Genomic DNA, 26,765 nt, shown 5'->3' with positions numbered 1-26,765 from the left:
CAGCACTACTTACTTTTTGTTCTTTATTGGCAGAAAGCCTAAATTAAAGGGATTACGAATGCGAAGCTCTAAGACAGGTAGCAAGAAGTAACCAAAGCATGAACATGCTTACTACATGCTCAGGACTTGACATATCTGTTAAACAAATTCACTCAGGCTGTGACAGTTACATTTGAAGTGCGATGGACATGTTTGTACATTCGTTCCTGTTGACTCTGAACCATCAGGGGTGCCTACAGAGAAACAATGCTCAGTTAAGCTTCTTCACATCTTGGGCTAAAAGGCAGCATTTTTTGGACTACACTACAAGATTTGTTCACAGCTTAAGGTGATACCCAGCCAACAACCTTGGCTAGGGCTGCCCCAGTTGCGTTTCTGGAGGAAAATCAAGCGTCTCCAATCTCCTCCAATGGGCTGGGAGTGACACAAATGATCAATACTCCCCAATTACTCATCCAAAGCAGGCAAAATTCCCCAGCCTGTGTGAATTCAGGTGGAGAATCACAAGGCAAAGGAGCCATTGCTGACAAGGACAAGCAAACCAAAAGGGTCCACACAGACAAGACACCCCAGTGCTGCTGACTCCTCACCCCAGAGAGCACCACAATGGGTGATCCTAATGAAACAGGGGCAAGGCTCCACCAAAACACAAAATCTCTGGAGAAATGAGGCCCTTCAGTTTGAGTGACATGGAAAAAAAAAATGACCCATGGGATCACATGCAACATGCAAGCCTGGAGACCACACAGTGAGTGTCCAGCACCCCACCATGGCAAGGATGGCAAATGAAGAGCAGCCCACCAGCTAAAGCAACCAAGAGCTGATTACCGTTCCCTTCCCGTGGGGTCCCTGAATCTGTGAATAAAGTGCTCATGATTTTTTCGAAGTTGCAGCTGGGCTCCATGTTCTCAGGATCCTCGGCGAAGTGTTTCAGCATTTCCCGGAGAACATCGTCCAAGGACGTGGCCGTTTCATCCAGGATGATGCTGGCTCTGGCCAAGAAGCCATCCAGGTCTCGCTGGGCTCTGACCTCCTCCTCAAAATTCTTTAATTTCAGGTACTGTGTTGAGAAAAGGTCAGAGCATGAGACAGATGTACACAAAACCAGCAAAGTAGAATTTGCGTCCTTCACAAGAAGTTTTGCTGAGGTCCTGCTGCAATCAGAGATTCTATTGGCCATTCAGATCACAGGAGAAAAGGCATTTTATGCATTAATGCATTGAAGGTTTCTATTTTCAAGGCTTATCCTAACAGAGTGCCCACAGAGTGAATTCCCAGGTACCATTTCCACCCTGACATAGAAAGCAGAATATAAAAAAAAAAAAAGTTTTTTGTAGTTGGTTGGGGTTTTTTTTTTTTTAGCCTAGAATAAGTTGGTCTAAAAGCAAAAATACTTAAGGTAGCATTTAAAATCTTCTTTAGGTTCAAGTAATTCAGGAAGTTTGAAAAAAACATGGGAAAGTTATTTGGGAGAAATGGACACTGAGCTTAGCAGCATGAAAAATTACCAGTATGAATCTCAGTGCCAAGTCAATCCACATGTCCTCAAATTGGGAACCATGCTCCCACTTAGGGAGCCTGAAGTGGGAGGTGGGGAATGCCATCCAGCCCATCACCTTTTCTGACATTTCCTAAATTTCTGTTCTTCCCACTTCCATGGAAGTTTTCTTCCTTTGTAGGTTTTGCTTCAAAGCAATAATAATAAAAAGACAGCAGAGGCTGAAACTATCCCAGGTCTCTGCTGGTTCCTTCTGCTGTCTCAGACTTAGTGGCCTTGAGATGGAAGAGACAGCCCCAGTGTGCTGGCACTCAGTTTCTTCATGCAGGAAAAGTGAATTCTTTATTCACACAACTCATTTTATGCAGTTTTTACAGCCCACATGGGCAACTTTAACTGGTTAATAGCTTTCTTGCTAATTACTCTATTGGTTACTAAAAAGGTATTTTACTTGTCTATCAAATCTCTCTATTCTTGAATTGTTTACATATTTTCTTCACTGATTCTTATGGGACTCATCTTACTGTTTATATAGGTGCACTTGTTTTTTACCCTAGAAATAGATTGTTGTGTTAACAAACTCTCATTTTCAAGATGTTTTTGCATGAGAACTTGCAAAGTACTTAGCTGCACTTAGAAGTGATAGGTCAGCTATTAATTTAGCAGAGCAGACCTGATTTTATGAGGTTTTTCTTTTAGAATTTTTCTACCTGTCTGCAACATGTGTTCCAGAACCTCAACTCCTTTCTGTACCTGTCAGCTGGGAAGGTGATTAATTGAATGATCAAACTAAAAATGCCTCATTCCCATTGCACAGTCCTTGGAAATCCACACACAAGCACTGGACAAGGAGGGCTGGCAGTTCTGGCCCTCTCCTTCAACAGCCTGAGTGGGGAAATGGGAACTGAGCTGTTCTATGGATCTTCCTTCCCATGGGAAAGCTGCCAGGCTCAATTTGTGATGCTGAGAACCAGACTGTCAAGAGACACTGAAACCCTCAGCTCCCCTCAAGCTCAGGAAGAACCAAGCTCTGAATTGCTTTTACAAATCTGATCCTCAGCTGCCTCCCCAGCCAGGACCATGCCACGTTCCCCCCAGGGTACAGGGCCACCCCAGAGCCTGACTCATGGGTCATCTCCTTCCATACACACTCTCTCTTACCTTTTCCATTTATAGACACAGGCTAAAAAATGCTAACATCTCCCTAATTACTGTAATTATCACAGCAACTATCAAGTTGTCAGTACACATCCATTGCAATTAGCACTGTTTTACTTTGCATCAATCACTCTTTCCACAGCATCCTTGAGAGGGAGGATTCTCTGAAGCGTTTCAGCTCCCACCCCCAAGGCTTTGGAACCATCTGCTCGTAGGAGAGGAGACAGTGACACAGCTCCAACTCCACCTCAGAAGTGCAAGCAGTGAGGCTGTCTCAAAGTGAGACAGATGAACACACACCTGTAACAAGAACTTTCAAAATAGCAAAGGTGGCTTTGTGTCACCAACTTCTGCACGAGAGAAGCACCCAGAAGCAGAACAGCAGAAGGAGAATGGTGAGGGACAGCAAAAAAATTAATCAAAGGCATTTATGTGGGCTATCTGCCCAGATTACAGAACCACAGAATGGTTTGGGTTTATTGGACCTTAAAGATTATCCAGTTGCATCCCCTTCCACACCTTCCACTATCCCAGGTTGTTCAGAGCACTATCCAACCTGGCCTTGGACACTTCCAGGGTGGGGCAGACACAGCTTCTCTGGGCAAGCTGTGCCAGGGCCTCACCATCTTCATGATAAAGAATTTTTTCCTAATATCCAGTTTTTTTCCTAAAACCTACTTTCTTTCAGTCTGAAGCAATTTCCCCTTGCCCTGTCACTCCAGACTATTATAAGTTATCTCTTCCTAGCTTTCTTGTAGCTCCCTTCAGGCACTGGAAGGCTCCAGTTCATCTCAATCAACAACTGATCCTGCACTGAGCTGTGCCTGACAGCACCAGCAGCAGCTCATTGCAAGGCAGCTGAGCCACAGGCTTCAAGCAATGCCTTGGGAAAACAACTTTCCATGCCTCATGGCTGTTTCATTTCCCTGCTGTCGATCCTTTATAGGAATTAGGGGGAAGACTCATATTTGTCATCCATTTATCGTTATTATCACTCCCTGAGATTAGGGAAGGCATTATAGACTCATGGAATGGTTTGGGTTGGAAGGGAACTCGAAGTTCATCCAGTTCCAACTCCTGCCATGGGCAGGGATACCTTCCACTAGCCCAGGGTGCTCCAAGCCCTGTCCAACCTGGCCATGGGCACTAGCAGGGATCCAGGGGCAGCCACAGCTTCTCTGGGCACCCTGTGCCAGGGCCTCAGCAGCCTCAGAAAGGAGCATCTGTAACACCCAATCTAAATCTACTCTCTGAGCTTAAAGAGGCTTTATGCACATTAAACATCACAAGGCAAGCAGCCACCATGAAAGGAGAGAAATCCATCACTCCCTGAGACACACCAAAATCAAATTATTGGAAGCACTGGCACAGCAAAGCCTCAGCAACAGCTCAGGCACAACTGTTCCAGCCAGGACCCCCACTGGGTTCAGGGGAGATTAATGAATGCTCCCTCACTAATATTTTTAGCTGGATAGTCAAGTCACACCAGGAAACTTGATGCTGGAAACTTGATGCTGGAAACTGCTTAGGAAGAAACCCAAGTCAGCTACCAAAGAGTCATTTGACCAGCTCTGGGCATCCTTGATTGCAAAGCTCCACGATGCACCGTGACAGGAACAGAGGATGTTGTGCCAAAAAAAAGGGGGGAAACACTGAAACAGCCTCCCCTGACTTCAGGCACGTCAAAATCACACATTCTAACTTATCAACAAGGCTCAAAATGCAAGCTCTCTCTTGGCTGGCTACTCAGGAGACACCTTCACTTAGAACCACTGGCAAATTTTTTGTCGTGTCCAAAAAATGCTATTCTCCTGAGCAGAGTTTTGCCTGGGCTGCTGCCATGGTCCTTTGGGCCAATTCCCTCAGAACCACTCTGTGATGGTGATGAAATAGCTCAATCTGTGTGAAGAACCTTTATTCCTGCCCACCAAGTGCCCTGCCAGACAGCAAATTGCCTGAGACACAAACTGCCCTTCCAGAACCACAGGCTTCCACCAGAGACAGGGACAACCTACAGGGAAACCTCTCCAGACAAAGCTTCTCACTTCTCTGCTGGTGATTCCCCCTCCCAGACACGTGGAGCCATCTCCTCCATGAGTCAGGTCCCAATTTCCTTCGCATTTGAAGCACAAAATTTCCACTCATCCTCCCCGGAGGGAAAAACTGGCAAAAGTGCCTTTTTCTCAAGCCTTGCTAAAGCTCTCTGGTATTTGTGGCTCCACAGCACACTAAAATGCTCAAGCATGAACTGTAGGCCAGAAAAAGCAAGAGTCCTACAGCTCTGAAAAGGAAAAACAAAATAGAAGAGACACTTATGAGTTAGCAGTTTCCAACTATTTCTTATCAGAGGCAGATCCTGCATTTGGGCTTAGAATTTGCACTTTTAAGTGATTAAGTTCTCAGGTTACTTTCAGTCAAGTGTGTATGACTGAGAACCTTGGCACTGGGATTAGACAAGACAAATTAGGGATAAAGACATTTTCATTCCTGAGCATGGAATTGCTTATTTTAACTTTCCATGATTCTATACCAAACAATGTTTAATTTTTTTTTGGTGGTGGATTTGTTTTGGGTAGTGTTTTCTTTGGTATTTATTTCCTTTGGGGTTTTTTGTTAACTTGGGGGAAAAGTTTCTAAAGCTATCACACATTTCCTCCCACTACTAATTCAGCCTTCTGAAATATCTTTTCAGGATTTGAGCTGTCTTAGAGTCCTAAAGCAAAGCAGAATTAAAGAGCTCTCTGGGATTCCCTAAAAAGCCCCAAAGCTTACAAGGCTACACAAATTAAAACCTCAAGTTACAACCTGCAACAAAGCCTGAAATCCAAGATCTCAGGCACTGGAACAACTGCCCAGGGCTGTGGTGGAGTCCCCATCCCTGGAGGGATTTAAAAGCCATGTGGATGTGGCACTTGGGGACATGTCAGTGGTGGCCTTGGCAGTGCTGGGGGAATGGTTGGATTTGGTGACCTTAGAGGGTTTTTCCAACCTGAACGATTCTGTGATTTACCAAGATCAGTGATGCTACAAATTCCCATGACAATAGCCTTCCAGCCCTCAGGCAAGAAGTCAAGACAACTTAACGCACCACAAGCCTCACAACCCTAAAGGCAAAACCTCATGTGGTACTAAATGCAGAATCAGAGAATTCAAGAATGTGTTGTGTTGGAAGGAACGTCAAAGATCACCCAGTGCCATCCCTGCCACAGGCAGGGACATCTTCACTATCCCAGATTGCTCCAAGTCCTGTTGCTCCAACATGGCCTTGGACACTTCCAGAGACCCAGGGGCAGTCACAGCTTCACTGGGCACCCTGTGCCAGGGTCTCCCCACCCTCACAGGGAAGTCATTAAAACACCAACCCAACTCCTCCCTGAATACTTTCTGTACCCTTCCATCGCTGAAGGTTTGGAATAACAAAGCCTATCAAGGATTTTTTTGCACTTTCACCTTATCATTAGTGAACTACAGTCTCAGGAGCAAGTGTAAACTAAGTGTGGGCTCCTAATCCTCCTCCTAGCCTGCTTGTTTCCAGGGATTTCACTCCTGCTGAACCTCATGAAGGACGACTGATTAGCTGGAATAAAGAGGGAAGCAAATTCCAGCCATGTCTGCTGTGTGTCTCTGTTTCCAGCTCCAGAGGAGCTCAGGACCTCTACAGCACACACTTGGATCCCTGTGGAGGCAGCTGCAGAAGAGAAAGTGATGAATTAACATGTCAAGGAATTGTCTGGGACAAAAAGCAGTGGAACAATCAGAATTACAGAGAAATTGTTCTGAGAATGAGCAGCACATGGCATTTTAGGTTTAAAGAAAGGGAGAGGAATTAAAAGGAAGAAGCATTTAAATGCCTTTGCTTAGGCCAGTGACAAGCAGCCCCTCCCTCAGTGTGTTTCATGCTCCTTTCCTGTACTTCTGGATGATGAAAAACCAAACTGGTCACACAGCACTCTACTTACCTTCCTTGATGTGTGCAGTAACACGCAGCCAGAACCTTCACTTTCAGCTGGAAAGAAGGAAAAAAAAACCCACATCAGAAGAGTGTTACTATCAGAGGTACCTGACAGGCAGCAGGAGCTGAGCAGGAGGCTCAGGAGGAGATGAAGCATCACTCTCTTGGCAGGGGATGATCTCTAGAGAAAAGCAGAGATTCAGTTTTTACAACATCTCCCATTTTGGAAGCGTGAACCAAGCACGCTTGGATTGGCATTATCTGATCACTAGGGGGTTGTGTCTTGCAGCTTTTTTTGGCCGGGTTTTTGTAACTCTGATATATTTTTACTCTTCCCTTCTCTCCCTCCCTCTCCACCTCCCCAAAAATCTAACTCCTAATCCTTGAAGTAATCATTTAATCCAATGCATCGTTGTTTGATAGATTGAGGCTACGATTTCATGAGTCACCCTCGTTTGGAAACCCTCCTTGTCCTCGTTAAGGAGTCAACAATAACAGCCAGGCACTTCCAAGGGATTGCAGGCAGTGACTCCAAGATGAGCACATTAATGTCCTGTCAACTCACCACGCTGCCTCCATAAATCTGAGGAGAAAGCAACACAGCTCTTGGGAAAGAAAACTGCTGTTTAGGGACTAGTAAATGTCATTGAATACACAGGATGGGGGAACCCGGGAAATTCCCACTTCAAACTTCCAAGAGCCAACAATAACATTTTCTTAGAGTAACTACAAAGCGTTTTTTGCGTATCAGCTACAAAACAAAACAAAATCAAGCTGTATTTGCTAAAAGTCCACTCCTTGCAGCCAAGGCAGCCTCTCTCTGGCATTATTTGTCCCACAGGTACTTTTTGTGCAGAGAATCACAGAACGGTTTGGGTTGGAAGGGATCTCAAAGACCATCGAGGTCACCTTCCACTTGACCAGGCTGCTCCAAGCCCCATCCAGCCTGCCTTGAACACTTCCAGCCTGGAATCCTTCTCTTTATGTTCTCCAAAAAACCCTCCAAAAGCCTGATCTGCTACTACAATGAAACACATGAACAGCTTTAATTTGAACGAGTGCAGCAGCAGCATGGAAAAACCCACTGAAGACCAAAACTTTTCCAGAGGCCAAGCTGTGGAAAACTACAGAGATGTAACACGGAGTTACAGTTATTCAGATGAAGGTTTTGCTTCTTTTTCAGATCTCTAATTCCAAATCCTAACCTGTAAGAGCTGCTGCAATCCCATGACTTGGCCGTGCATCTTCAAGCCAAGCCCTGCTGCTCTCCAAAAAATAATCTGAGGGTGCAACTCACATTAAAACTCCAGAACTCCAAAAAAACCCAATTATCTTTTGCATGCTGAAAGCTGCTTTAAACAAAATCATTGCTGATCAAACAGAAATTTGAGTTTTGCCCTCAATGGGGCTCAAAGGCTCCAACTTGAAGTGGGAGCAGAGCTGTAGAAAATAGGGAAAGGACTGACTTCATCTCCCCCTAAACAAAATGAGGTGGTTCAGAGGCTTCGGTTACATCACCCAACTTCTCCCAAATTTCACTTGGATGCTGCACATGTGATTAAAAGCATCACTTAACCAGACAAGTCTGCTGCTGCAACAGCCCCAATTATTCCTGCTTTTGATGCGCCTTTTGGAAAACACAAGCTGTTTCATCTAAAAAGTGCAATTTATTATTAAAAAGCAAGCACCCAAATAAACCAGAAACATCAAGCATTTTCCCCAGGCTTCTTCACATCTGTAGTTCTCCAATGCTCACTTACCCAACTTCCAGCCTAATTAAGTATGCGGGAATATTTGGAAGCCTATAAATATTCATTGAGGAGAAAACATGTTTTGGTTTATCTGCTTTTGCAAGAAATAGTTCTGGAGAGACAAAAAACACCCACAATCCTGAACAATAGCAGGCACATGCTGAAGAGAGAGCTGCAGCCTGTCCTCATGGATACATGGAAATGGAAGAGAAATTCTTGTGCTTTTATCAGCAACTCTTGGTTCCTCTTATCATTTTCAAGGTGTATCAATCTTTGCTGACAGCTCTCACGTACCCAGCTGGAGGAGCACCAAGTGCTGCTTTATCAACACAAGCAAAAACATCTCATTGCATCTGTTGGAGCAGGATCTTCCAAACTTCTCAAAAAAGCTGTTCTGGGTATGGAGGTGGTGCTTTGGAAAGCCCAGAGCCTCATTCATCATTCATCCCAACAACACATGGCTTGGATTTAATCCAGGCAGGGAGGTGGACGGATACGGCCATCCCAGCTCTGGGCTGGTACCTTAAATGCTCACTGGAGTGCTACAGCATCACTCAGGGATAGCAGCAAATCCACTGGAACATGACAAAGGGAAGGGAAAAATACACAGAGACTTCTCAAGTGCTCTTCTGCCTTGCTCACAATAAATATCTATTTATTTCCTGCTGGGCAATGTAGGATCAAACCCTGCAGGAGGTTGCCCGTGACACATCCAAAGCTCAAGTTCAATCACCACCAGCCTGCCACTCATTATCTTCTCCTCCACAGCATCATCCCTGCCTCCCTCCAGCCAAGGAGGGTGTAAAAAGACTCAACAGCCTTGGCCCTTGCACCTCCACAGAGGAGCCCTTCATGGAGACAACATGGATACAGAAAACCCTGGATTCATCCTACAAGAAACTCCCCATCAATCCCCTCAGCCAGGTCTTACTACCAAGAGCAGTAACTTGAAAATCTCAGTAATTTGAGATTTCACACCTGAATGTCACAATTAAGCACAACGCAAGTCTGCGAGGAGGTCGGGACCACGTGAAATTTCCACGTCTATTTTTGTGGCCCTCCATGCTGGACAGAGCAGGCAGCAAAGGCCTATTTTAGGCAAGCGAGCGAGCAAGGGGCATTATTGTGTGTCCTCACACACAGCTGAGGGAGAGCTGCCAGGGGTGGATGAGCTTATCTGTTGGGCTCTGCTCCAGGTCCTGCCCAGGGGAAAAGCCAAAAAGTCAGCAACGCATCCCCGACATCCCCTGGCAGGCACATCAAGGCGCCACGCGCATCCCGAGTTTCTGGGATGCGTGCACACAGGCACGGAGCGTTACTGGGAACGCCACGAGCGACTCCCAGAGAGTTCAGTCCTCACAACGCCGAGGAATTGTCACCATCACAACTCGTGGCACACTCAGGACCCTGTTTCTCCTTTTTGTTTTCCAAATAGGCCCCGTCCAACTTCAACACGAACGAGGAGATTTAATGCTTGGAAGTTATTTGCTCCGTTTCATCCCAGCTGCCCTAATAATATCCCTGAGAGCAACCCAGAGAAACAAAATCCCCGCCTTGCTTCCCCTCCACCCCCTGCTTAGGTAACAACATCTGCCATGCAAGCCTGAAAACAAACCCCTGTAAGTCAAATACCAAAGTTTAAGGCTTTTCACCTTTTGCCTTAAGAGATCTCCTTTCACCCAGGATCCCTTTCCATCCTTTTCCTCATCCAGGTCCCCAGTGCTGCCCTTAACACCTGAGAAGATCCAAAAGCCTTTGGAGCAAAGCCACCACTGGATGCCTGCAGCATCTTAAGACAGTATTTTATTTTGAGATAAAGGGAGTGGAAATTAGAGAAAAAGAGCTTTTTGGCTGTGCACATTTCTTTAGATCTACAAACACTCCCTGGTGCATCTTCACAGTAAATATATATAAGCACTGTAAAACAGATCTGAGCAGAATACTGTATTAGCACTTCCATGTTTTTCCCTGAAAAAGATCACGGACCTGGTGTGAGTGGAAGCATTTATGGTTTTGAGGGCTTATTACTAAAAAAAAAAAACAAATCTATTTTATCGTTGTTTTTTTTATCAGGGGTCTGCCCAAATGTGAGACTCAGCCACTTGTGTCAAACCACAGTGCAAGCAGGAAAAAACTGTTCTGCTTTTCAAATCTGTCTGAAAAATATTTAAATAAAATCCCATCACCACATGGCATGACAGGAGTTTTTTCAGGAGCAGTGGTGACACCTCTAACACACCACTGGCAGTGAGGGATTGCACAAACAGGATCTCAGAGGGATTCTTTGCTTTGCTGTCCTGAGTTTGGATTAAGCACCATCAGATTTGAGTAATTTTGGTTAAATATTGTTGGATAAATAACTGTGCCTTCATTATCCCACATTCCCACAACAGGTGATGAGCTGAGCTGAGGCAAAGAGCCTGAAGTTTTCTGGGTTCATCCCACAAATCCCCAGGCCAAAGGCAGGTGGGAATAAGGGTTGTGGAACAGCAAAAACAGGTGGAGAACCATCCCTCACACTCCTGGGAGCGGAACTGGGAAGAGAGGGGACAGCACAGAGACTGACTAGGGGCAAGGTGTCACTTGTCACACCCATGTGCTATAAAAGCCGAATATTTCATGAAAACTATTTCCCTAATATTTCACCTGCGGTAGGTTCTGTCAATCAATCTGGAGCAGGGTAAAAATGTGCATTTTTTTTCATGCACTCTAAATCCCACACGGGGGAGGATTTAGCTGCTCCAAAGCCCCAAGGTGAAGCATGGAGAAGGAAGGCCGCTGTCTCCGTGCAGAAGCACCCGTGCTCCCCCCACACCTCCCTCGGCTTCCTAAGCAGCGCTTTGAAAACACCCTGGTCAGGAAATTCGGAGGGAGGCCGTCCCCTCCCCGGCACACAATCGCTATATCCACTTTCCATTAGAGGGTAGGAAGCCTCGGGAGCCCAACATCCCACTCTGACATCAAACTGCTAAAACAGGAGTTATCAGATGGAACGCGTGGGTCAGCATTGTGCCTCGAGACATAAAAAGGACCTTGGTATTAATGTGAGGAAATGTGACTATTGTGTGCAGAGTGATACCCATTCAAGCCCAGACCACTTGTCTCTGGACGCTACTCTCCCTGGAATATCCTTGGCGCCAGCATCCAGCTTTTCTCCTCGTCCCCTTGAAGAAAAAAGTCATCTGGGCAGGGGCTGGGCCAGGACTTGGATGCCGTGTTTTGTGGCGGCGGGCGTGCACGTGTGTGCCTCTGGAGCGGGCTACAGGAAACTCTTGATTCTCTGTATCTAGGAATGATCAATTGTGAGCAGGGTGGAACGGCCTTTAATTTCTCCTGAAGCGTAATTCATGTTCCGCTGCTTCCCCCCCACACCCCGGCAGAGCCACATCCTGCTTTCCAATTGGCTTTTCACTGCTGGCAGGAGTTTGCCTTGCTCTCCCCAAAACTGCTGGAGGCACCTCGAAAATCACCAGTCTGAGCATCAGCTGCAAGTGGGAAAAGTTCGGCAGCTACAGCTCCGCAAATCCTTGAAGAATTGTGCCTAAATTTAAGGAAATACTGTGCAAAACTTCTTGCAATGTGGGTAAGAAGGTGAATTGTTTCAGAGCCTCAAACTACAAAAACAACATCCAAAGAACTGCTTCAAAAGCCCAAACTACAAGAACAAGATCCGAATGATTGTTTTAAAACCTAAAACCGAAAAAACCCAAGATCCAAATGATGAAAATACGTGCCTGGCTGATTTAAGGGAGCTGCCAAGGAGATAAGAACGCTGTGACTGATGGCAAGGATGTGCCCCCACATATTCCCAAGACTCACTTGCATAACCTGTCCATTAAATTTAAGGCCCAGCCTAAACCAAACCGCTGTATTTATTTGCAGGGATTTAATTCCAGGTGTGCTGCAGATAAAGCAGCTTTCCTGGACAGAAGCCTGGAGTGCCAGGACGACAGAGAAATGGTTTCCCACTGACAGAGAGGACATTTAGATTAGACTTGAAAAAGAAATTTTTTACAATGAGGGTGGTAAGGCCCAGTTGCCCAGAGAAGCTGTGGCTGCCCCTGGATCCCTGGAAGTGTTCAAGGCCAGGTTGGATGGGGCTTGGAGCAAACTGGTGTAGTGGAAAACATTCCTGCTTACTGCAGGGGGGTTGGACTAGATGACCTTTAAAGGTCACTTCCCACCCAAACAATTCTGTGATTTTACTTGCAAACATTTATTGTGACTTCAGAAAAAGCCTCAGCCTAAAAACCACCCTGATCTTCCCCCAAAAATGCAGATCCCAGGTCCAAAAGCCTCCAGCTTCAGATAAACACCCACCTTCCTGTTAGAGCTACGAACATTTGCTGAAAACAAATGTTACCACCAAAATCCAAGTTACAAGGGTGAAAAGCAGAAGATAATTAAAAAAACCTTCCATCAGTTAATGCAAGGAAGCACTGAAACACCCAGGAGAAATGACCCAAATGTCACCACTGAGCAGCATTTTAGTGCTGAGGCATCTGCACTGCTTTGGGCTAAGTACTCCCTGCAAAGGCAGCCAGTATTAATTAAAAATAAGACAGGCCATTCCTTAAACCCCAGATTTCTTCAAGCCATCCTGTTTTACACACACCTGTGCACAAAGCCCAGTATTTTATGTCAATGGTCATTTGTTGGAGTTTTATGGGTCGTGCTGTGTTTTGTTGGCTCAAAGCTTAATCCCACACAGTGATCTTTTAAAAACAGAATCGCAGTGGAGAGCATCCAATTATGCTCATGGAGAGCTGCACACACATCACACAGAGAGGAACAGCTCAACAGGATGATGCAGAGCTGTCACTGCATCTGTAATTCCACCTTCACTGCCTGCCAGCACCTGCATCCCAGGGTTCCAACTCATCCCCTCCCTAAATGGGAATTTTTGATCTTTTAGTCCTATTTTAAGGTGGGCAGCAACCTCACAGCAGCTCAAAAAAAGTCTCCAGCAGGAGACCCAAAAAAGTCTCCAGCAGGAGAGAGTCTGGGCACCACATCCAGCCTAGAGAGCACATTTTTACTCAAACATTTCACCCAGCTTGGAGAACACAGGAAAATTACATGAGGATGCAAAGATTCCACTCCCATGCTTGGTTTTCTTCTGTGTTTTCAGAGCAGCAAAGGATTTTGTAGGATCCTGGTGCACCAGCTCCACAGGGGTAGGAAATGAGGTGTTGGGGTTTCTGGCATTGCCTGGAGAAACCCTGCTTTTATTTCCCCCTCCTTTCCAGCTTGTCTCACTCTGGACAATCCATGCAAAGTTTCAGCTCCAGCTTTGTTCTAGGAAATCAAAACCTGAGTATAAAAACAAACCTCCCAAAGCTTCTAAAGAGTGGCAGTGATGGAAGCCAATTTCTGTACAGGGAACAATTCACTCCCACACACACCTTGGCTCTGGCATAATTAAACCTCAGTTTGGGAACTGGGTATTTTTTTTCAGAAGTTCAGGGTATTTGTTGGAGGAGCTTAAGGGGCTCATCTCAGCCACCCAAAAAGTCACCCCTCCAGGAGGATCAGCTGTGCCCTGGGCAGTCACAGACTGATTAGATGTGTATAAAATCCAGCCTGGAAGAAACTCCAGTAAAACGATCTCTGTAAAGGAACTGATAGCCCAGATGACTCCTACACATGGACTCTGATGAATTCCTTGTGAAAAAGTTGGATTTTGGCTACCTGGATCGCTTTGATGTGGTAACGGGGTGAAAAAATAAAAAATCTCTTTTTTCACATATGCCCTTATTGAAAGTTTGGGCTTTTGCTCTGCCTGAAGCTCATTTTAAAAATCTCCAGCCTTCCATTTGAAGCAGGATCCCAGCACACCAGAAATCCATTTTTCCTTAAAAATTCTAATAATCTCAGCTGAAAAAAAAAAAAAAAAAAGGATACAACTAATAGCACAAACAGCAATGCTTCAGGGAAATAAAGCCTTTTTTGTCCTGTTTTGAATCGAAAACAAAAAAAGCCCAGGAGGACACACAAGGAAAGTGAACTTCTCCAGATGCAGAAGAATCCACAGCACTTGCATTCCTCATCCCCAAACAATGCACCCCACGGCATTAAGTCCTGACTTGTCATAGCAGAGCACAGCTCCCTTAAATCTTTCAATTAAGATGGCATTTGTAAAATTGCAGGCTTGGAAATTGCTGGATAGTTCAAGTCATTGCTCAGAGTCAAAAAAGCAGACTCCAAGATAGCCAAACAGGGGTCCAGGCCATGCCTAATCTGCATCACCATTCCCAGTAATTGCTCACTGCAGATCAACTGGGATTTGCACGTAACCTAAAAATAACTTTTAACACACTGAAAGGACTCTCTGACACTGTGACACCAAGAATAATCCAGAGCCTGTGTATTTAACCTCTAAAATAGCCCACATAGGCAAGGTCCAGCTGCTGGGACAAATCCAGGCTGCTCCGTGTCCCAGAGCTGTGTTTTCCCAGGCACATCTCACAAAACCCAGCTTTCACAAATTGGGTGGGAAAGGACCTTAAAGATAATCCAGTTCCACCCCCTTTCCATGGGCAGGGACACCTTCCACCACACCAGGTTGCTCCAAGCCCTGTCCAACCAGGCTTTGAACACTTCCAGGGAATAAAGAAGGTTAAGTTTTGTCCAATTCAGAACTACTTATCTTCATAAAACTGAAAACATTTTCTAGAAAAATAAAATGGTTGCTACAGCTAAGCAAGATTGTCACAGCCACCAGCCACAAAAAAAAACCTCTTTAGCTGTATGACTTGATTTCTGTCTTTTCCTAAAACCTCTGTTTTTCAAACCTGGCTTGGCACTACATGGGATCTCAGTTTAGATCTGTATTCCCTTCCTCTTCCAGCTTTACTTTTCAAAGGATTCACTAAACACCAGCACTGGCTTTTATGGGAAATTAAGCAAATGGGATTTTGTTTGATTTTGTGCAGAAGAAAAAAAGTTCAAATTGTGAATGAAATGAAACAAAGAAAACGACAGAAGTTTTTGGTGAAAGGCTTGGCTATTTTCCTCCCTCATCATTTATCAGTACTGAGGATATTAAAACACTGTACCTGAAGCAAAGGTTCAAGGATGGGTTGGACAGGGCCTGGAGCAACCTGGCCTAGTAGAAGGTGTCCCTACCATTAAAGAAATAACATTTAAGATCTCTTCCAACCCAACCCGCTGTGCTCCCATGAAATCCCACCACCAGGAACAAACCCCCCTTTCCCATCCCTGTTTTTTTGGGGCCACTCACCGGCGGCACTGGGAGGGCCCTCGAGGTTGACGTTGACGAAGAAGCGGATGCTGTCCCCGGACACGATGGTGGAGTTGACGCCGTCGAAGAGCTCCTCGCTCGCCCCTTCCTCCTTCGCGTCGTCCGTGTCGCACTTGAGGTACCCTGACAACGAGACGGGGGTGTCATGAGAGGGCAGGCTCTCCTGGCCCGTGGTTGGCACCGAGGAAGTGTCCGTGGATGCTGAGTCTGAGTCCGGGGCTGAGGAGCTCTCTGCCATGGCCGGGCCTTGTGAGGGGCCGCTCTGAGGCCCCGTGAGGCCCGCGGCGTTCAAGGAATGGCCCCCAGCATGTTTTGGGGTGGCCTCAGGGGCTCTTCCCTCATGCCAAAGGTGTGGGCGGCAAGGCCCAGCCACAACAGCCTGCTCCCCTTCAGGTGAAAGCCACCACGGGACGAAAAGGCTGCATAAAAGCGCCACCAAAAACGAGAGTTGCGCCCCAACCCACCCCAAACCCAACACCTCGACCGAGCCAAGGCCGCGCTGCTGCTTTGCGATGCGGCGATTTGAAACTACGGGTGGAAAAATTAAAAAAAAAAAATAAATAAAAGAAGTTTCCAAGGAGACACCTGATATGGACAGAGAGACCCACAGTTCCCCATGGAGCAGAGGAGCAGGTCACTGGGGGTGGCAGCACTGAGAATGCGAGACAAGTTTCTTAATTACACCAGACAACTCCTTAGCCTTTTGCAAGGCTTTAATTAGAGTTTAACCCAGCCTCATCCAACAGCAAAGTGGTCCCTGCAACATCTCATTAGGGAGCAGCTGGAGGACTCTTGTAGCACACTCATGTATCATGTTTAATTAGGAGAATTAGGGACATTATAGAATGTCGATTTTTACATTACCAGGATTATTCAGCAGCTTCTCCTCATCTTCTAACAAGTCTTTTATGCCTAATTTGAAGCAGGAGGGAGATATTTCATTAGCTGGCTCTAGGCACTACAGTGAAATGAAAAGGGGGAGCTTCAAGGCAGAGGCTTGAATGGAAACTAAAATATTGATGGCTTTTTTAAAGCCTCGTATAAGCAAATGTGGAGGCAGCAGCTGAAAGCAGCACATGCTGCCTCTGAGGGATCGAGCCAACAGTTCTCCACCACAAAACACAAACCCAGAGGAGTGAGGCCACAAACAGGAACTCGGTGACACAGGACAGGGGCTGCAGCATTTCCTGCCACGAGCTGATGGAGCTCAGCACCCCCCCAGAGGGTGCAAAGGGGCTGCAGGAGCTTCAAGCCTCCAGATGACTTCTAAACTGCTTATCAAAGGTGTGGGAAACCTGAAAAACCTCAGATTAACCCCCCTCCTGATCTCTGCCTCCTTCACCTTAGATCTTGACAGGAATAAATGTGAATAAACCCTGTCAGAAGTGTTCTGAAGGCTCCAAAAAGCATCCAGGGTGCTGCTGCCCCCATCCTGCAAAGCACACCGAGCATATCACCCTCTGCTGCTGGCAGAGCTTAGGGTGTTTGCATCCCTGCACGATGGAAACTTGTCCAGACAGAAAAAAGTGAAGTGAGGAAAGTACAGGAAACACCTGAATGCTGAGGGTACCACCAGATAAGGAATCTCTGCTGGCAGATGTGGCAGGGATGGAAAATAGCCAGACAAGGTGCCTACTGCCATCAGCAGTACTACAATGTCCCTCACAAGCATCTCAATCCCAAACAAAGTCCCAAAGTTGGGGTTTGGTTCCTCCAAAATGCATGATGGACACAATAATCTCTCCTCAAAGCTGAGCACCCACAGTGCTGACACTCCCCTCAGTGCCAGGAGAGTTTGGGCAGCCCTGCAAAGGAAGAAAAAAAAACAGCCTGGGGAAGACTTTTCCCACCTCAACCACATCCAGAATTGCAACCTCAGGGAAGTTCTGAGCTTCACCTCCAACCTTCCCACTCACTGGGTCAGATGGGAGACACATAAAGGATGGTTTGAGCACCCAGCTCTGAGAACATGGCTGAGCTTTTCCTCGCTGTCCTAAAGGAATTAGAAGGGTGAACAGAGAAAAGCCAAGCAGGGAAAATGATTTATTCCTCTCCCCAGCCACTGAAACCAGTTTGATAAGAGGGTGGCAGTGGTGGAAGACAGAGAGGGCTGGAGACAGGAGAGAAGCAGCCCAGGAGCTGGAAGAAGGGCAAGGGTGGAGTAGGATCAGAGGGCTGGGCAGAGGTCAGCGAGGACTCTGGCAAGGGAAGCATCCTCTGTTCCTCCCTCTTTAGGGGAGGAAAGAGCAGAACAAAAGGCAGCCGAGCCTCGTGTCCCTTGGGCAAGGCACGGACAAAACACTCGGCTTGCAAATAATCCCCAACCTGGGCTGGACAGGAACTGCACTCCCAGACAGGTGTCTGCTTTGTCACTGAACCACCTCCAGGCCTCAGACCACTCCTGTTTTGAATCCTTCAGCCTGTTTCATCTGCCAGGAGCTTGAAACCATGAGCAATTCACGCCTGTCAAATGCAGGGTGACCTCGAGGTGACACAGGCTCTGTGGTGGCAGATGCACCTTCCCTCTGAGCTGCAGCCCTGCCTCCAGCCCTGGCAGCTGCTTCCCTCCCCATTCCCTGATGTTCACCAAGTGCCACCCCCGCTGCTTGAAGGGCAGCAGATGCCACAAGCGACAGCAGAAGCTGTTCAGCTCCTCTGGAAGTCTGATGGGTGTTTTGCAGAAGTTCAGAGCAGGATTTGACGCGGCTGTTGCAGAATTTGTGCACATATCAATCAAGTTTCCATATGGAAGTCAGTAACACTTCACAGGCTTTGCAAAATATGGTCTAAATGGGAAGAGAGAGAAAAGAGAGAGAAGAGAGAGAAGAGAGAAAAGAGAGAGGAGCAGTTTCTTCAGAGACAGAGGGTAGAGTTTTTGGCACTTTTTATTAGCATCAGATTTCCTGGGGGAGAGTTTAAGATCTCCAAATTGGTGTTCCCCCATCTTTATCGCTGCAAGTTGGCAACTTCGGGTGAAGGCAGTGTTTGCTGAAGTGCCACGAACTGTGTGACAGGGCCAGTCAGAGCTCTGAGCACAGAAAGTGCCACTCCAGCCCAAAATATGGTCTAAAAGGGAAGAGAGAGAAGAGAGAGAGAAGAGAGAGAGAAGAGAGAGAGAAGAGAGAGAGAAGAGAGAGAGAAGAGAGAGAGAAGAGAGAGAGAAGAGAGAGAGAGAGAGAGGAGAGAGAGAGAAGAGAGAGAGAAGAGAGAGAAAAGAGAGAGAAAAGAGAGAGAAAAGAGAGAGAAAAGAGAGAGAAAAGAGGTTTGGCTGAGGAGCTGGAATACAGTTACAGCTGGCTCAGATCAGTGCAGCCCTCCTGCACCATGAAGAACACACCGTGGTCAGATAATCCCTCTCAGTCCACCCTGCAGGACTCATCTCATGGCAAAGAAATGGAAAAATATGGGAAGTGCACAAGACAAGGAGAGCAAGCAGCATCCTTCAGTGCTGCCAGAAGCAGCAGATGCTTTCACCTTAAATCCTCCTTTACCTTAAGGGCTTCCCTCAGCCCACACTATGCAACATGAAAATAAACCAGAATAACTAGAAAATAAACTCAATTTTATGCAGGTGCTGGGAAGAAAAAAGAAGAATAATTAGGATTTCTCTGGTGATTCCCCTCCAAAGCATCAGCCCTTCCTCTGCAGCTCATCCCAGACCTGCCATGCTCCAATATCCACCCAAAATCAGGCTGGATGGGGCTTGGACCAATCTGGTTTAATGGAAGCTGTTCCTGCCCATGGCAAGAGGGTGATGGATGATCTTTAAGGTCCCTTCCAACCCAAACCTTTCCAGGATTCCATGATTCCATCCCCAGCCTTCTCTGTTTCCTCACATTCCCAGCTCCTGCTGCTCTCAGCCCTCTCACAGCTCTGACAAAGTGCCTGCCCTGCAGCTATTTTGCTTTGGAGCTGAATTTTAGTGCCCAGGGCTCTGTAGGGAGCAGCAGTGACTGCAGCTGCTGCCATCAGTGGTGGCATTGAGTGTCCCACTGCTGCTCTGGTGGCACCTGGAAGCTGCACCTGGGGCAATAAAATCAGCAGAGTCAGGGTGAGCAGGAAGCTCAGCCTCAGCCACGTCAGATATTTTCCCTGGAAAAGCTGAAGTGGGAGCAGCACTCCCAGCCCAAGGGCTGCAGCCTTCTCCAGGAAAGCCAAAAACCTTAATCAAGCTCAATTTCCTGGGAGAAAAGCAGCTTTATTACTAAAAACAACCTCTCACACCCCAGGTGATGGGAATTATTCCAGCCACAGCCCTTGCACAACCTCTCGAGGTGTCTCAAGGTGACAAAGCCAATTGTGGAACTTTAAGCAACATCTGCAGGCACAAGCCACTAACTCAGAGCAGTTTTCTGGAAGCAACTGATTTTTACCCTCAATTTCCAAGACAATCTCTTCTCCAAGCCTGGAGAACTTTTCATCTACAGCAGTGCCTATTCCCTCTGTCAAATCCAAGCCCAGGCTTCCAGAATCATGGAATTGCATCTCCTCCTCTTCACCCCTCCAAAAAACTCTCCTCAGAAAGCCAGGAACCTTAAACTACATTAAAAGAGGCTTTTTGAGCTATGATTGGCAATCCAACACTATCAGCTTGTCACGTTAAAAGCCATTTCAGATTTCTCAAGTGAGTTTTTAGGCACAGGAGGCAGCAAATTGTTTTGGAAGAGCCCAAGAACCATTTTTGCATCCATCTTCTCAGAGGAATTACAGGTCAAGTACAGAAGGTCAAAGGAATCAATGATAATAATGTATGTTCAATAGCTTTTAAAGGTAAAGGAGCATCAGCTGGGGCATGGGCATTACCCTAAAATCCAGCCTGGCTCTTTTGAGCATCCCAGTGCCTGGCTGTAATAGAGTATTAAGGAACTCAAGAGAGATTTAAGCCTAAAAACTGGTGATAATACTGGCATTGAGTTAAAAAAAAAAAGAGTCATCTTCATGTAATTTTTCTCCTTGTGGATTTTTAACTTGCTCTAGTCAAGAACAGACACTGATTTTCAAGAAAGGCATGAAGTTGTAATTAACCTGAGCTCTCAGCTCTGAGGGTTTGCTTTGCTCCCTGCAGGCTCTGATTCACTGCACCACTTGGAAAACACCCAAATCCCCAACTTTGGGTGCAAAAGGAAACTCAGTTAATAATGGAGCATCCACCTCCAAACTGACCTTGACACTCTGCACAGAAAACACAGATTCCTGGTGCCTCCACAGGTTAGGTAACCTTCCAGTCAGATAACTTAGGCAGGGAGAGAGCAACTGGAGGATTCAGGAGAGATCTGGAAGAACTTTGTGCAAGTGTTATCAGTTCTTCAATCCCCAGAGCAGTCCAGAAAAAAATGGTTTAAACAGCACCCTACTCCTACATGAACCAAAGCAAGTTTGTGGGCACATCTCACAGGCTGATTCCAGCATAATCACCTACTTACCAAAATAATTATATATTTTTTTCCAGATAAAATGAGAGCAATTACATTGATATAACTACATTTTTTAGGTAAATACACACCTAAGTTTGACACATCCCTGCTGAGGTTAAACTGCAAAGTTTGGGGTTTGTTTTGCTTGACAAGAGTCATGAAAAACCTCATTCTTCCTAACAAATTACTGCATTTCACAGACAAAAACAACTGCAAGGCTGCAGCCAGCCAGCAGCACCCAAAGCTGTCTCCCACCCTGCTAAAACTGTGAGGCACAATGATTAAATAAATCTGGATGCTTTGCTAGGATTTTAAGCTTTTTCTCTGGTTCACAGCTGAGAGAGTCCCTGGCAAGGCTCACAAGAGATTTATTTACCCCTGGCAGCCACAGGGGCACTGTGCCAGCCCAGGAGCCAACTGGGGGGCTGGGGGTGTCCCCAGACCTCATGGTTGGACTGCTGAGGGTTTGCTGCAGAAAATTAATCAGCCAGGAGGACCCAGAGCTTATCTTGAATACCTGGGTTAGAAAAACTCCTTTATTAAGATTCACAGAGAAGTTGTGGTTGCCTCATGCCTGGAAGTGTCCAAGGCCAGGCTGGACAGAGCTTGGAGCACTGTGCTCAAGTGCAAGGTGTCCCTGCCCATGGCAGGGGTGGCAGAGAGGGTCTTTAGGGTCCCAACTCTAATAAATCACTCTAAGTTTAAGCCAAGTAATTTGGGTTGGCACAGGCAGGTCTTCAGATCATGTAAATGGGATTTAGAGAGGTGTCCCCCAATGCCAGACCTTCCACAGGTACCTTAAGAGCCAGGGACGTGTGGGGTGAAGCTTTTTGGCTCTTCAGCACTCCCTATAAAACACAGATCTTCTGGAGCAGTGACCACCTGCTACGATGATGCCAATCCATTACCTAAGCTCAAGAGCACAGATTAAACCACAACCTCCTCTTGGAAAAGCCAAAAAAAAATGCAAACCAGAGGTAGAAAGTGCAGAGCAGGTGAGTCACCAAGAGCAGAGCTCTCCCAGCCCCCTGCACCACTGGCTGACCATAACCTCAGCTGCATCTTCCCAACCCTGCTCCAGCCTTTTGTCATGAAGAGCCAGATGAAAACATCAAGCTTCCCCTGCCACTTCAGTGATAATTCATAACAGAACTCCAAGAGCTGATCTGCTGAAAAAAAAAAAAAACCAACCAAAAAAAACCCCTCCAAAACAAAACAAAAAAAAACCCAAAACAAACAACACCCAGGCACTTATGAATTAATTCCAGTATTGTATTTTGCAGCCAGATTTCTAGGAAATGTTGTGAATAATCCAAGTAATTCAGTGGAGTGTTGTTGGGGTTTTTTGTTTTGTTTTTACAGAACACAGGAGCATGGGGAGTTTCAGTGTTGCAGCAGAACCCTCAGATATCAGGGGTGTTCCTGCTCCTTTTACTATTTTATTACAGGCCTTCTGATAATTCCAGAAATAAAAATGTGCAAGAGACCTGTGAGCCATCTCCTCGTGCTCTCCCACAGGTAGCAGCAGTTCATCTCCTGCTGGCAAACTGGGCATCTCATGGGAAAAAAACCATTGTGAAAGGACTTTTTTCACAAAAACATTTAAATTAATCTCCTACTTCAGCAAACAATTCCAAGATAGATAAAGTCAAATATTTAAAAAATAATAAAAAAATAAGAAAAAAGAAAGAAAACTCCCCCAGAACACATACCAAGCTGAACTGCAAAGTGAAAAACAAAAACAAGCAGATAAAATATATCCAAACATCCCAAGCCAGACTGGGGCCTTGGGGCCCTTCAACACAACTGTGATTTATTGTGCCAGCAAAACCAATTAATAAGTCAGGGGAGACCAAGCAGTGAGGGATTTGCTCTGGAAGACCAGAAAAAAAAAATAAATTTATGCTGCAAGATCTGTTGAGCCAGCTTTAAAACAATGCAACAATTCAGATATCCCCATCACTGCTCTGGGATTCCTTCCCTCAGATTTTGCAAGAGGAACCAAAAAACTTCTGGGTTTGTGTCTTATCAGGGAAAGTTCTTGGCTCAGTTAAAAACCTCATCACAATTTGGGCAGAATTTAATCACTTGCAGGTAATTCCAGTGCCTTTAGAGCTCCACCTCCACGAGGAGGGTGCAGGATGCTCACAAGAGACAATGTGGGGCTTGATGAGTTAATTCTGAGCCCTGATTGCTGAGCTGCATTTTATCAGGACTCCAATTATCCCCAGGTTTGAATTTGGGCTACACAATCATCTCATTACTCACATTTGCCAGAAAGAAAACTCATTTGTCAAAACAACCTTACAGAAGATTTAAGTGACTTTAACATGCAGGGAGGGGGACATCAATTATCAGCAGGCCCTGCCAGGTTTGTTTGTGCAAGAGGCTTCTTCCAGAGACTCAAAAAATGAGTAAAAAAATGGATTTTTATCAGCAAGATGGCACAGGACAACTGTTAAAACTGACAGTACACACTGGATGTAAATAGACCATGGCCATCAGATGTCATCAAATCTGCTGCACCACCCTCAATCAGAAATGTCCAACTGGGCAGGCACAAACTTATTTCTTTTTATTTTTTCTCTTAATATTGCCTGTACAGAACAAACTCCTCACCAGATTTTTTTTTCCAGCTACATTGCAAGTATTTACCTCATGCAAGGCACTACAAGCCACAAAAGTGGCTTTCAAGTTCTTCAAGAAATAAGGGAAAACTTGAACTCAAAGCTGATCTCCCTGATGAACTTTCCAGATTTTTACCTAGTTAGGTTGGGAGACGGTTGGGACCACAACAACCTCAGAATTTCCCAAACAGTCACATATTAATTCACTGAAAAATCCTTCCAGGGCTTTCCCCAGCTCCTCAGTAATTAACAGAGCTACAAATTACCAAACACTTGAAGTTTTTATGGATGTAAACATCCAGGAGGTTCTTCCAAAGCTCTACTTTGGTGCTGCAGCCAAGATCACACTCGTTACAGAAAATCAGGTTTCAACTTTTAAATTTTAACATTGCTGAGAACACAAGAAGGGTAAAGAAAAGTTAGCTGGCAAAAGACAAACCCAGGCTCCAAAGAGAGCCTCAGATATGCTGAGAAACAAAAACATCCTAATTACTTAGAATACAGAAAACCATATGTATATGCAAGATCCCAGGAGGAGATAAGGAAAAAAAGCTCCACTCTACACAGAACAAGAATATCAAAAGATGTTGCCCTGCTGAGAAAAGGGAGGAAAGTGTCCAAAAAACAGAATTAAAGAGGTTTCTTTTTTTCTTTGCCTTCTCCCAACACAGCACTTAGGGGATTGGGGATTTTTATTGCTTCAGAGGTGGGGCAAGAGCATCTCTTGCCTGGCTTATCCCCACAAGCGGCGCCACGAAGCATCTCGGTGATTTCATAGCTCCCTTTCAAAACAAGCTGTTTTGAAACCCTGTGAAAAGGTAACATCTTTATCTGTGGTTTCCTCCAGCCCCGATGACGTTTTGGGGTGAAGGCTTTGAGAATGTGAGAGCACAGAACTCCTGCGGAGAGATCACCAAAGCCGCGCAGCGGGGTGGGAGCGCTCGCACCAGCACGCTCTGGGATGTGCCGTCCATACACCCCAAGGCCTCGGCTCAATCAAGCAGCACAAGGTGACTCATCACTCCACAGCAGCTGAACTCTTCCAAAAGGTCACTTTGTAATGAGGAGTAAGAGTGACAGCAGCTCTGAGAGTGAAATAACCAAGAAATCCAGTGTATTTCCAATCGCAAATAACACGACGAGGGCCGAGGAGGAACGCGTGAGCAACGTCCCCTCCTTCCCCAAACCACACAGAAAGCACAACAGGAAAGCACCACCGAGCTTCTCAAAGCCCTTAGAGGCAGCTCCAAGGTGCTGTCTCCTTAAGACAAAGGAGGAAGATGAGTAATAACACAAATACAGGGCAGAAATGCCCATTGCCATGGCATCAAGTCGACAAAAGAAGAAGCCTCTCTCAGAAGGTGCCACAACAACAAAAAAACATTCAGAGATCTGCTTTTTGGGGTTTTTTTTGTTGTTTGCGGGGACAGTTTGAGGAAGGCAAGACTGAGTCCTGGAAAGGGACATGTAGGACATGTCAGGACAGACAGCTGGGCTGTGGCAATATGGTTTGGGAAGAAGTAGGGGCCTGTCCTGCCTCCAAAACCAGCGGTGTTTCTCCCCAAGCCCTTGCACTGCTCTCAGGCAGATGCTGGGGGCTCAGTCACCCCCCCCCAGGTCCCAACCTGGATCACCCTCTCACATTCCCATCCTCAGGAAAGCACCAACCCCATCCCAAGAGCCCACAAGCGAGGTGGGAAGGAGGGAAGGAGCAGGGCTACCCCAACCTCACACCCCACATGCCCTCAGAAAACCTCCCTGAGGTCAGGCATTATTTTCTGCCCTTCTGCAACTCAACCCAGCCTCCAGAGAACACCCCTGGCTAGAGATGAGAGGACTGGCTTCCAGTTTTGGCCTTTGACTCCCCAAAATTTGTTCTTTGTATGAGAAGGGAAGAGCCAGTGCCAAAGGAAGTGCTGTCACCAGTGGTGCTGGATCAGCTGACATCTGGCAGACATTCAACTTCCCCTTCCAGATGTCAACCTAAGGCTTGGCCCCCTGGAACAAGAAAGATGAGCCTTGTGACAGCTACAAGCATCTAAGGGCCTAAAGAACCAGAGAATTTTAGTATTTTTTTCTCACCATTTGGAAGTCCTGAATATTTCCAGCATTTCCAAGGGCAGGAAGCCCCAAGCCCTCAGGGACTACTTCATGAAGAGGCTGGAACTCTCCAGACGATCTCTCTCTAATGCCCTAAATACATGCTGTTTTGGGGGAAAACACAGGGCAGGGGGTTGGAACAAAATTATCTTTAAGGTTGTTTCCAACCAAAATTATTCAATTATTCTATTTCTCCAAAATCAGCAGAGAAGATGGGATTTCATTGCACTTCAGCTTTTCCTTTATCAGTACAATATCTCCAAGATCTCAGTCATCTTTGAGGCAGATGATCCAAGTTGAGGCAGATGATCCAAGTTTTCAAATGCCACCATTTCATCTTGCTTCAAAGAAAAAAACAAATCTTTGCAGTAAAAGATGTGTCTGCCAGAGCCATCCAACTTTTGCTTGATGCTCCTTGGCAGGATGTCTCCAAAGGGATCCAACACCCACGCATGATCCCCACTCCAGAAAAAGACAAGCAGATACACCTGCCAGGCTGTACGACAGGAAAACATCACAAAAGAACTTGAAAAACAAGGAGCCACCCAGAACAGTCACTGATGACAATGTGGAGTTGATTATTTACTGCCTGACTATCTCAAACATCTACAGGATTTAAAAACACGGAGCCTGCTCCTAGTACTGGATTACACAACCATGGCACCAGACTGTTTTCACACCACACTTCAGCTAAATGGATTCTCTATCACCCACGTCACGTTTGCAGATACCCCTGCAGCGCAGCTCTCCCTCCAAGAAGGTGTGTGTGCAAAAAAGTCAAGTAATACTTGCCACTCTCTTCAAAGAAGTATCCATTTCTTGACATCGCTGCTGGTGGAGACTCTGGAGAAGACAGAAAAAAAAATTAAACACAAGAATCATCAAGATGCTGAATGTCTTTACTTCACAGCACAAAGCCAGTCCCAAAATACTGCAGGCATCAGATTTTCCTGAATGTGGTAAATGTAACTTTTTGCTTATAGATGTTATAGCATTTATCA

The 26,765-nt window shown here is 46.0% G+C and overlaps 1 protein-coding gene across 4 annotated transcripts in view; it reads right to left on the bottom strand.

Moving 5' to 3' along the window:
* Positions 1-26,765, bottom strand: part of SLC4A11 (solute carrier family 4 member 11) — a 97,293-nt gene that overhangs the window by 53,120 nt on the left and 17,408 nt on the right. For 3 of the 4 annotated variants that reach the window (XM_041488147.1, XM_041488145.1, XM_041488148.1), the window contains exons 2-6: positions 26,557-26,607; positions 15,603-15,746; positions 6,616-6,662; positions 829-1,060; positions 171-233 (exon numbers count right to left, since the gene is read on the bottom strand). In XM_041488147.1, coding sequence (XP_041344081.1) covers positions 171-233; positions 829-1,060; positions 6,616-6,662; positions 15,603-15,746; positions 26,557-26,607 — 537 coding nt within the window. The remainder of the gene's footprint in view (positions 1-170; positions 234-828; positions 1,061-6,615; positions 6,663-15,602; positions 15,747-26,556; positions 26,608-26,765) is intronic. The other variant, XM_041488146.1, reaches the window with a different exon arrangement.

Source organism: Pyrgilauda ruficollis, unplaced genomic scaffold, assembly GCF_017590135.1.
Source record: "Pyrgilauda ruficollis isolate IOZ18807 unplaced genomic scaffold, ASM1759013v1 scaffold88, whole genome shotgun sequence".
NCBI classification, from domain to species: domain Eukaryota; kingdom Metazoa; phylum Chordata; class Aves; order Passeriformes; family Passeridae; genus Pyrgilauda; species Pyrgilauda ruficollis.
The sequence above is the reverse complement of the archived record's forward strand: the minus strand, read 5'-3'. Positions and strand labels throughout refer to the sequence as shown.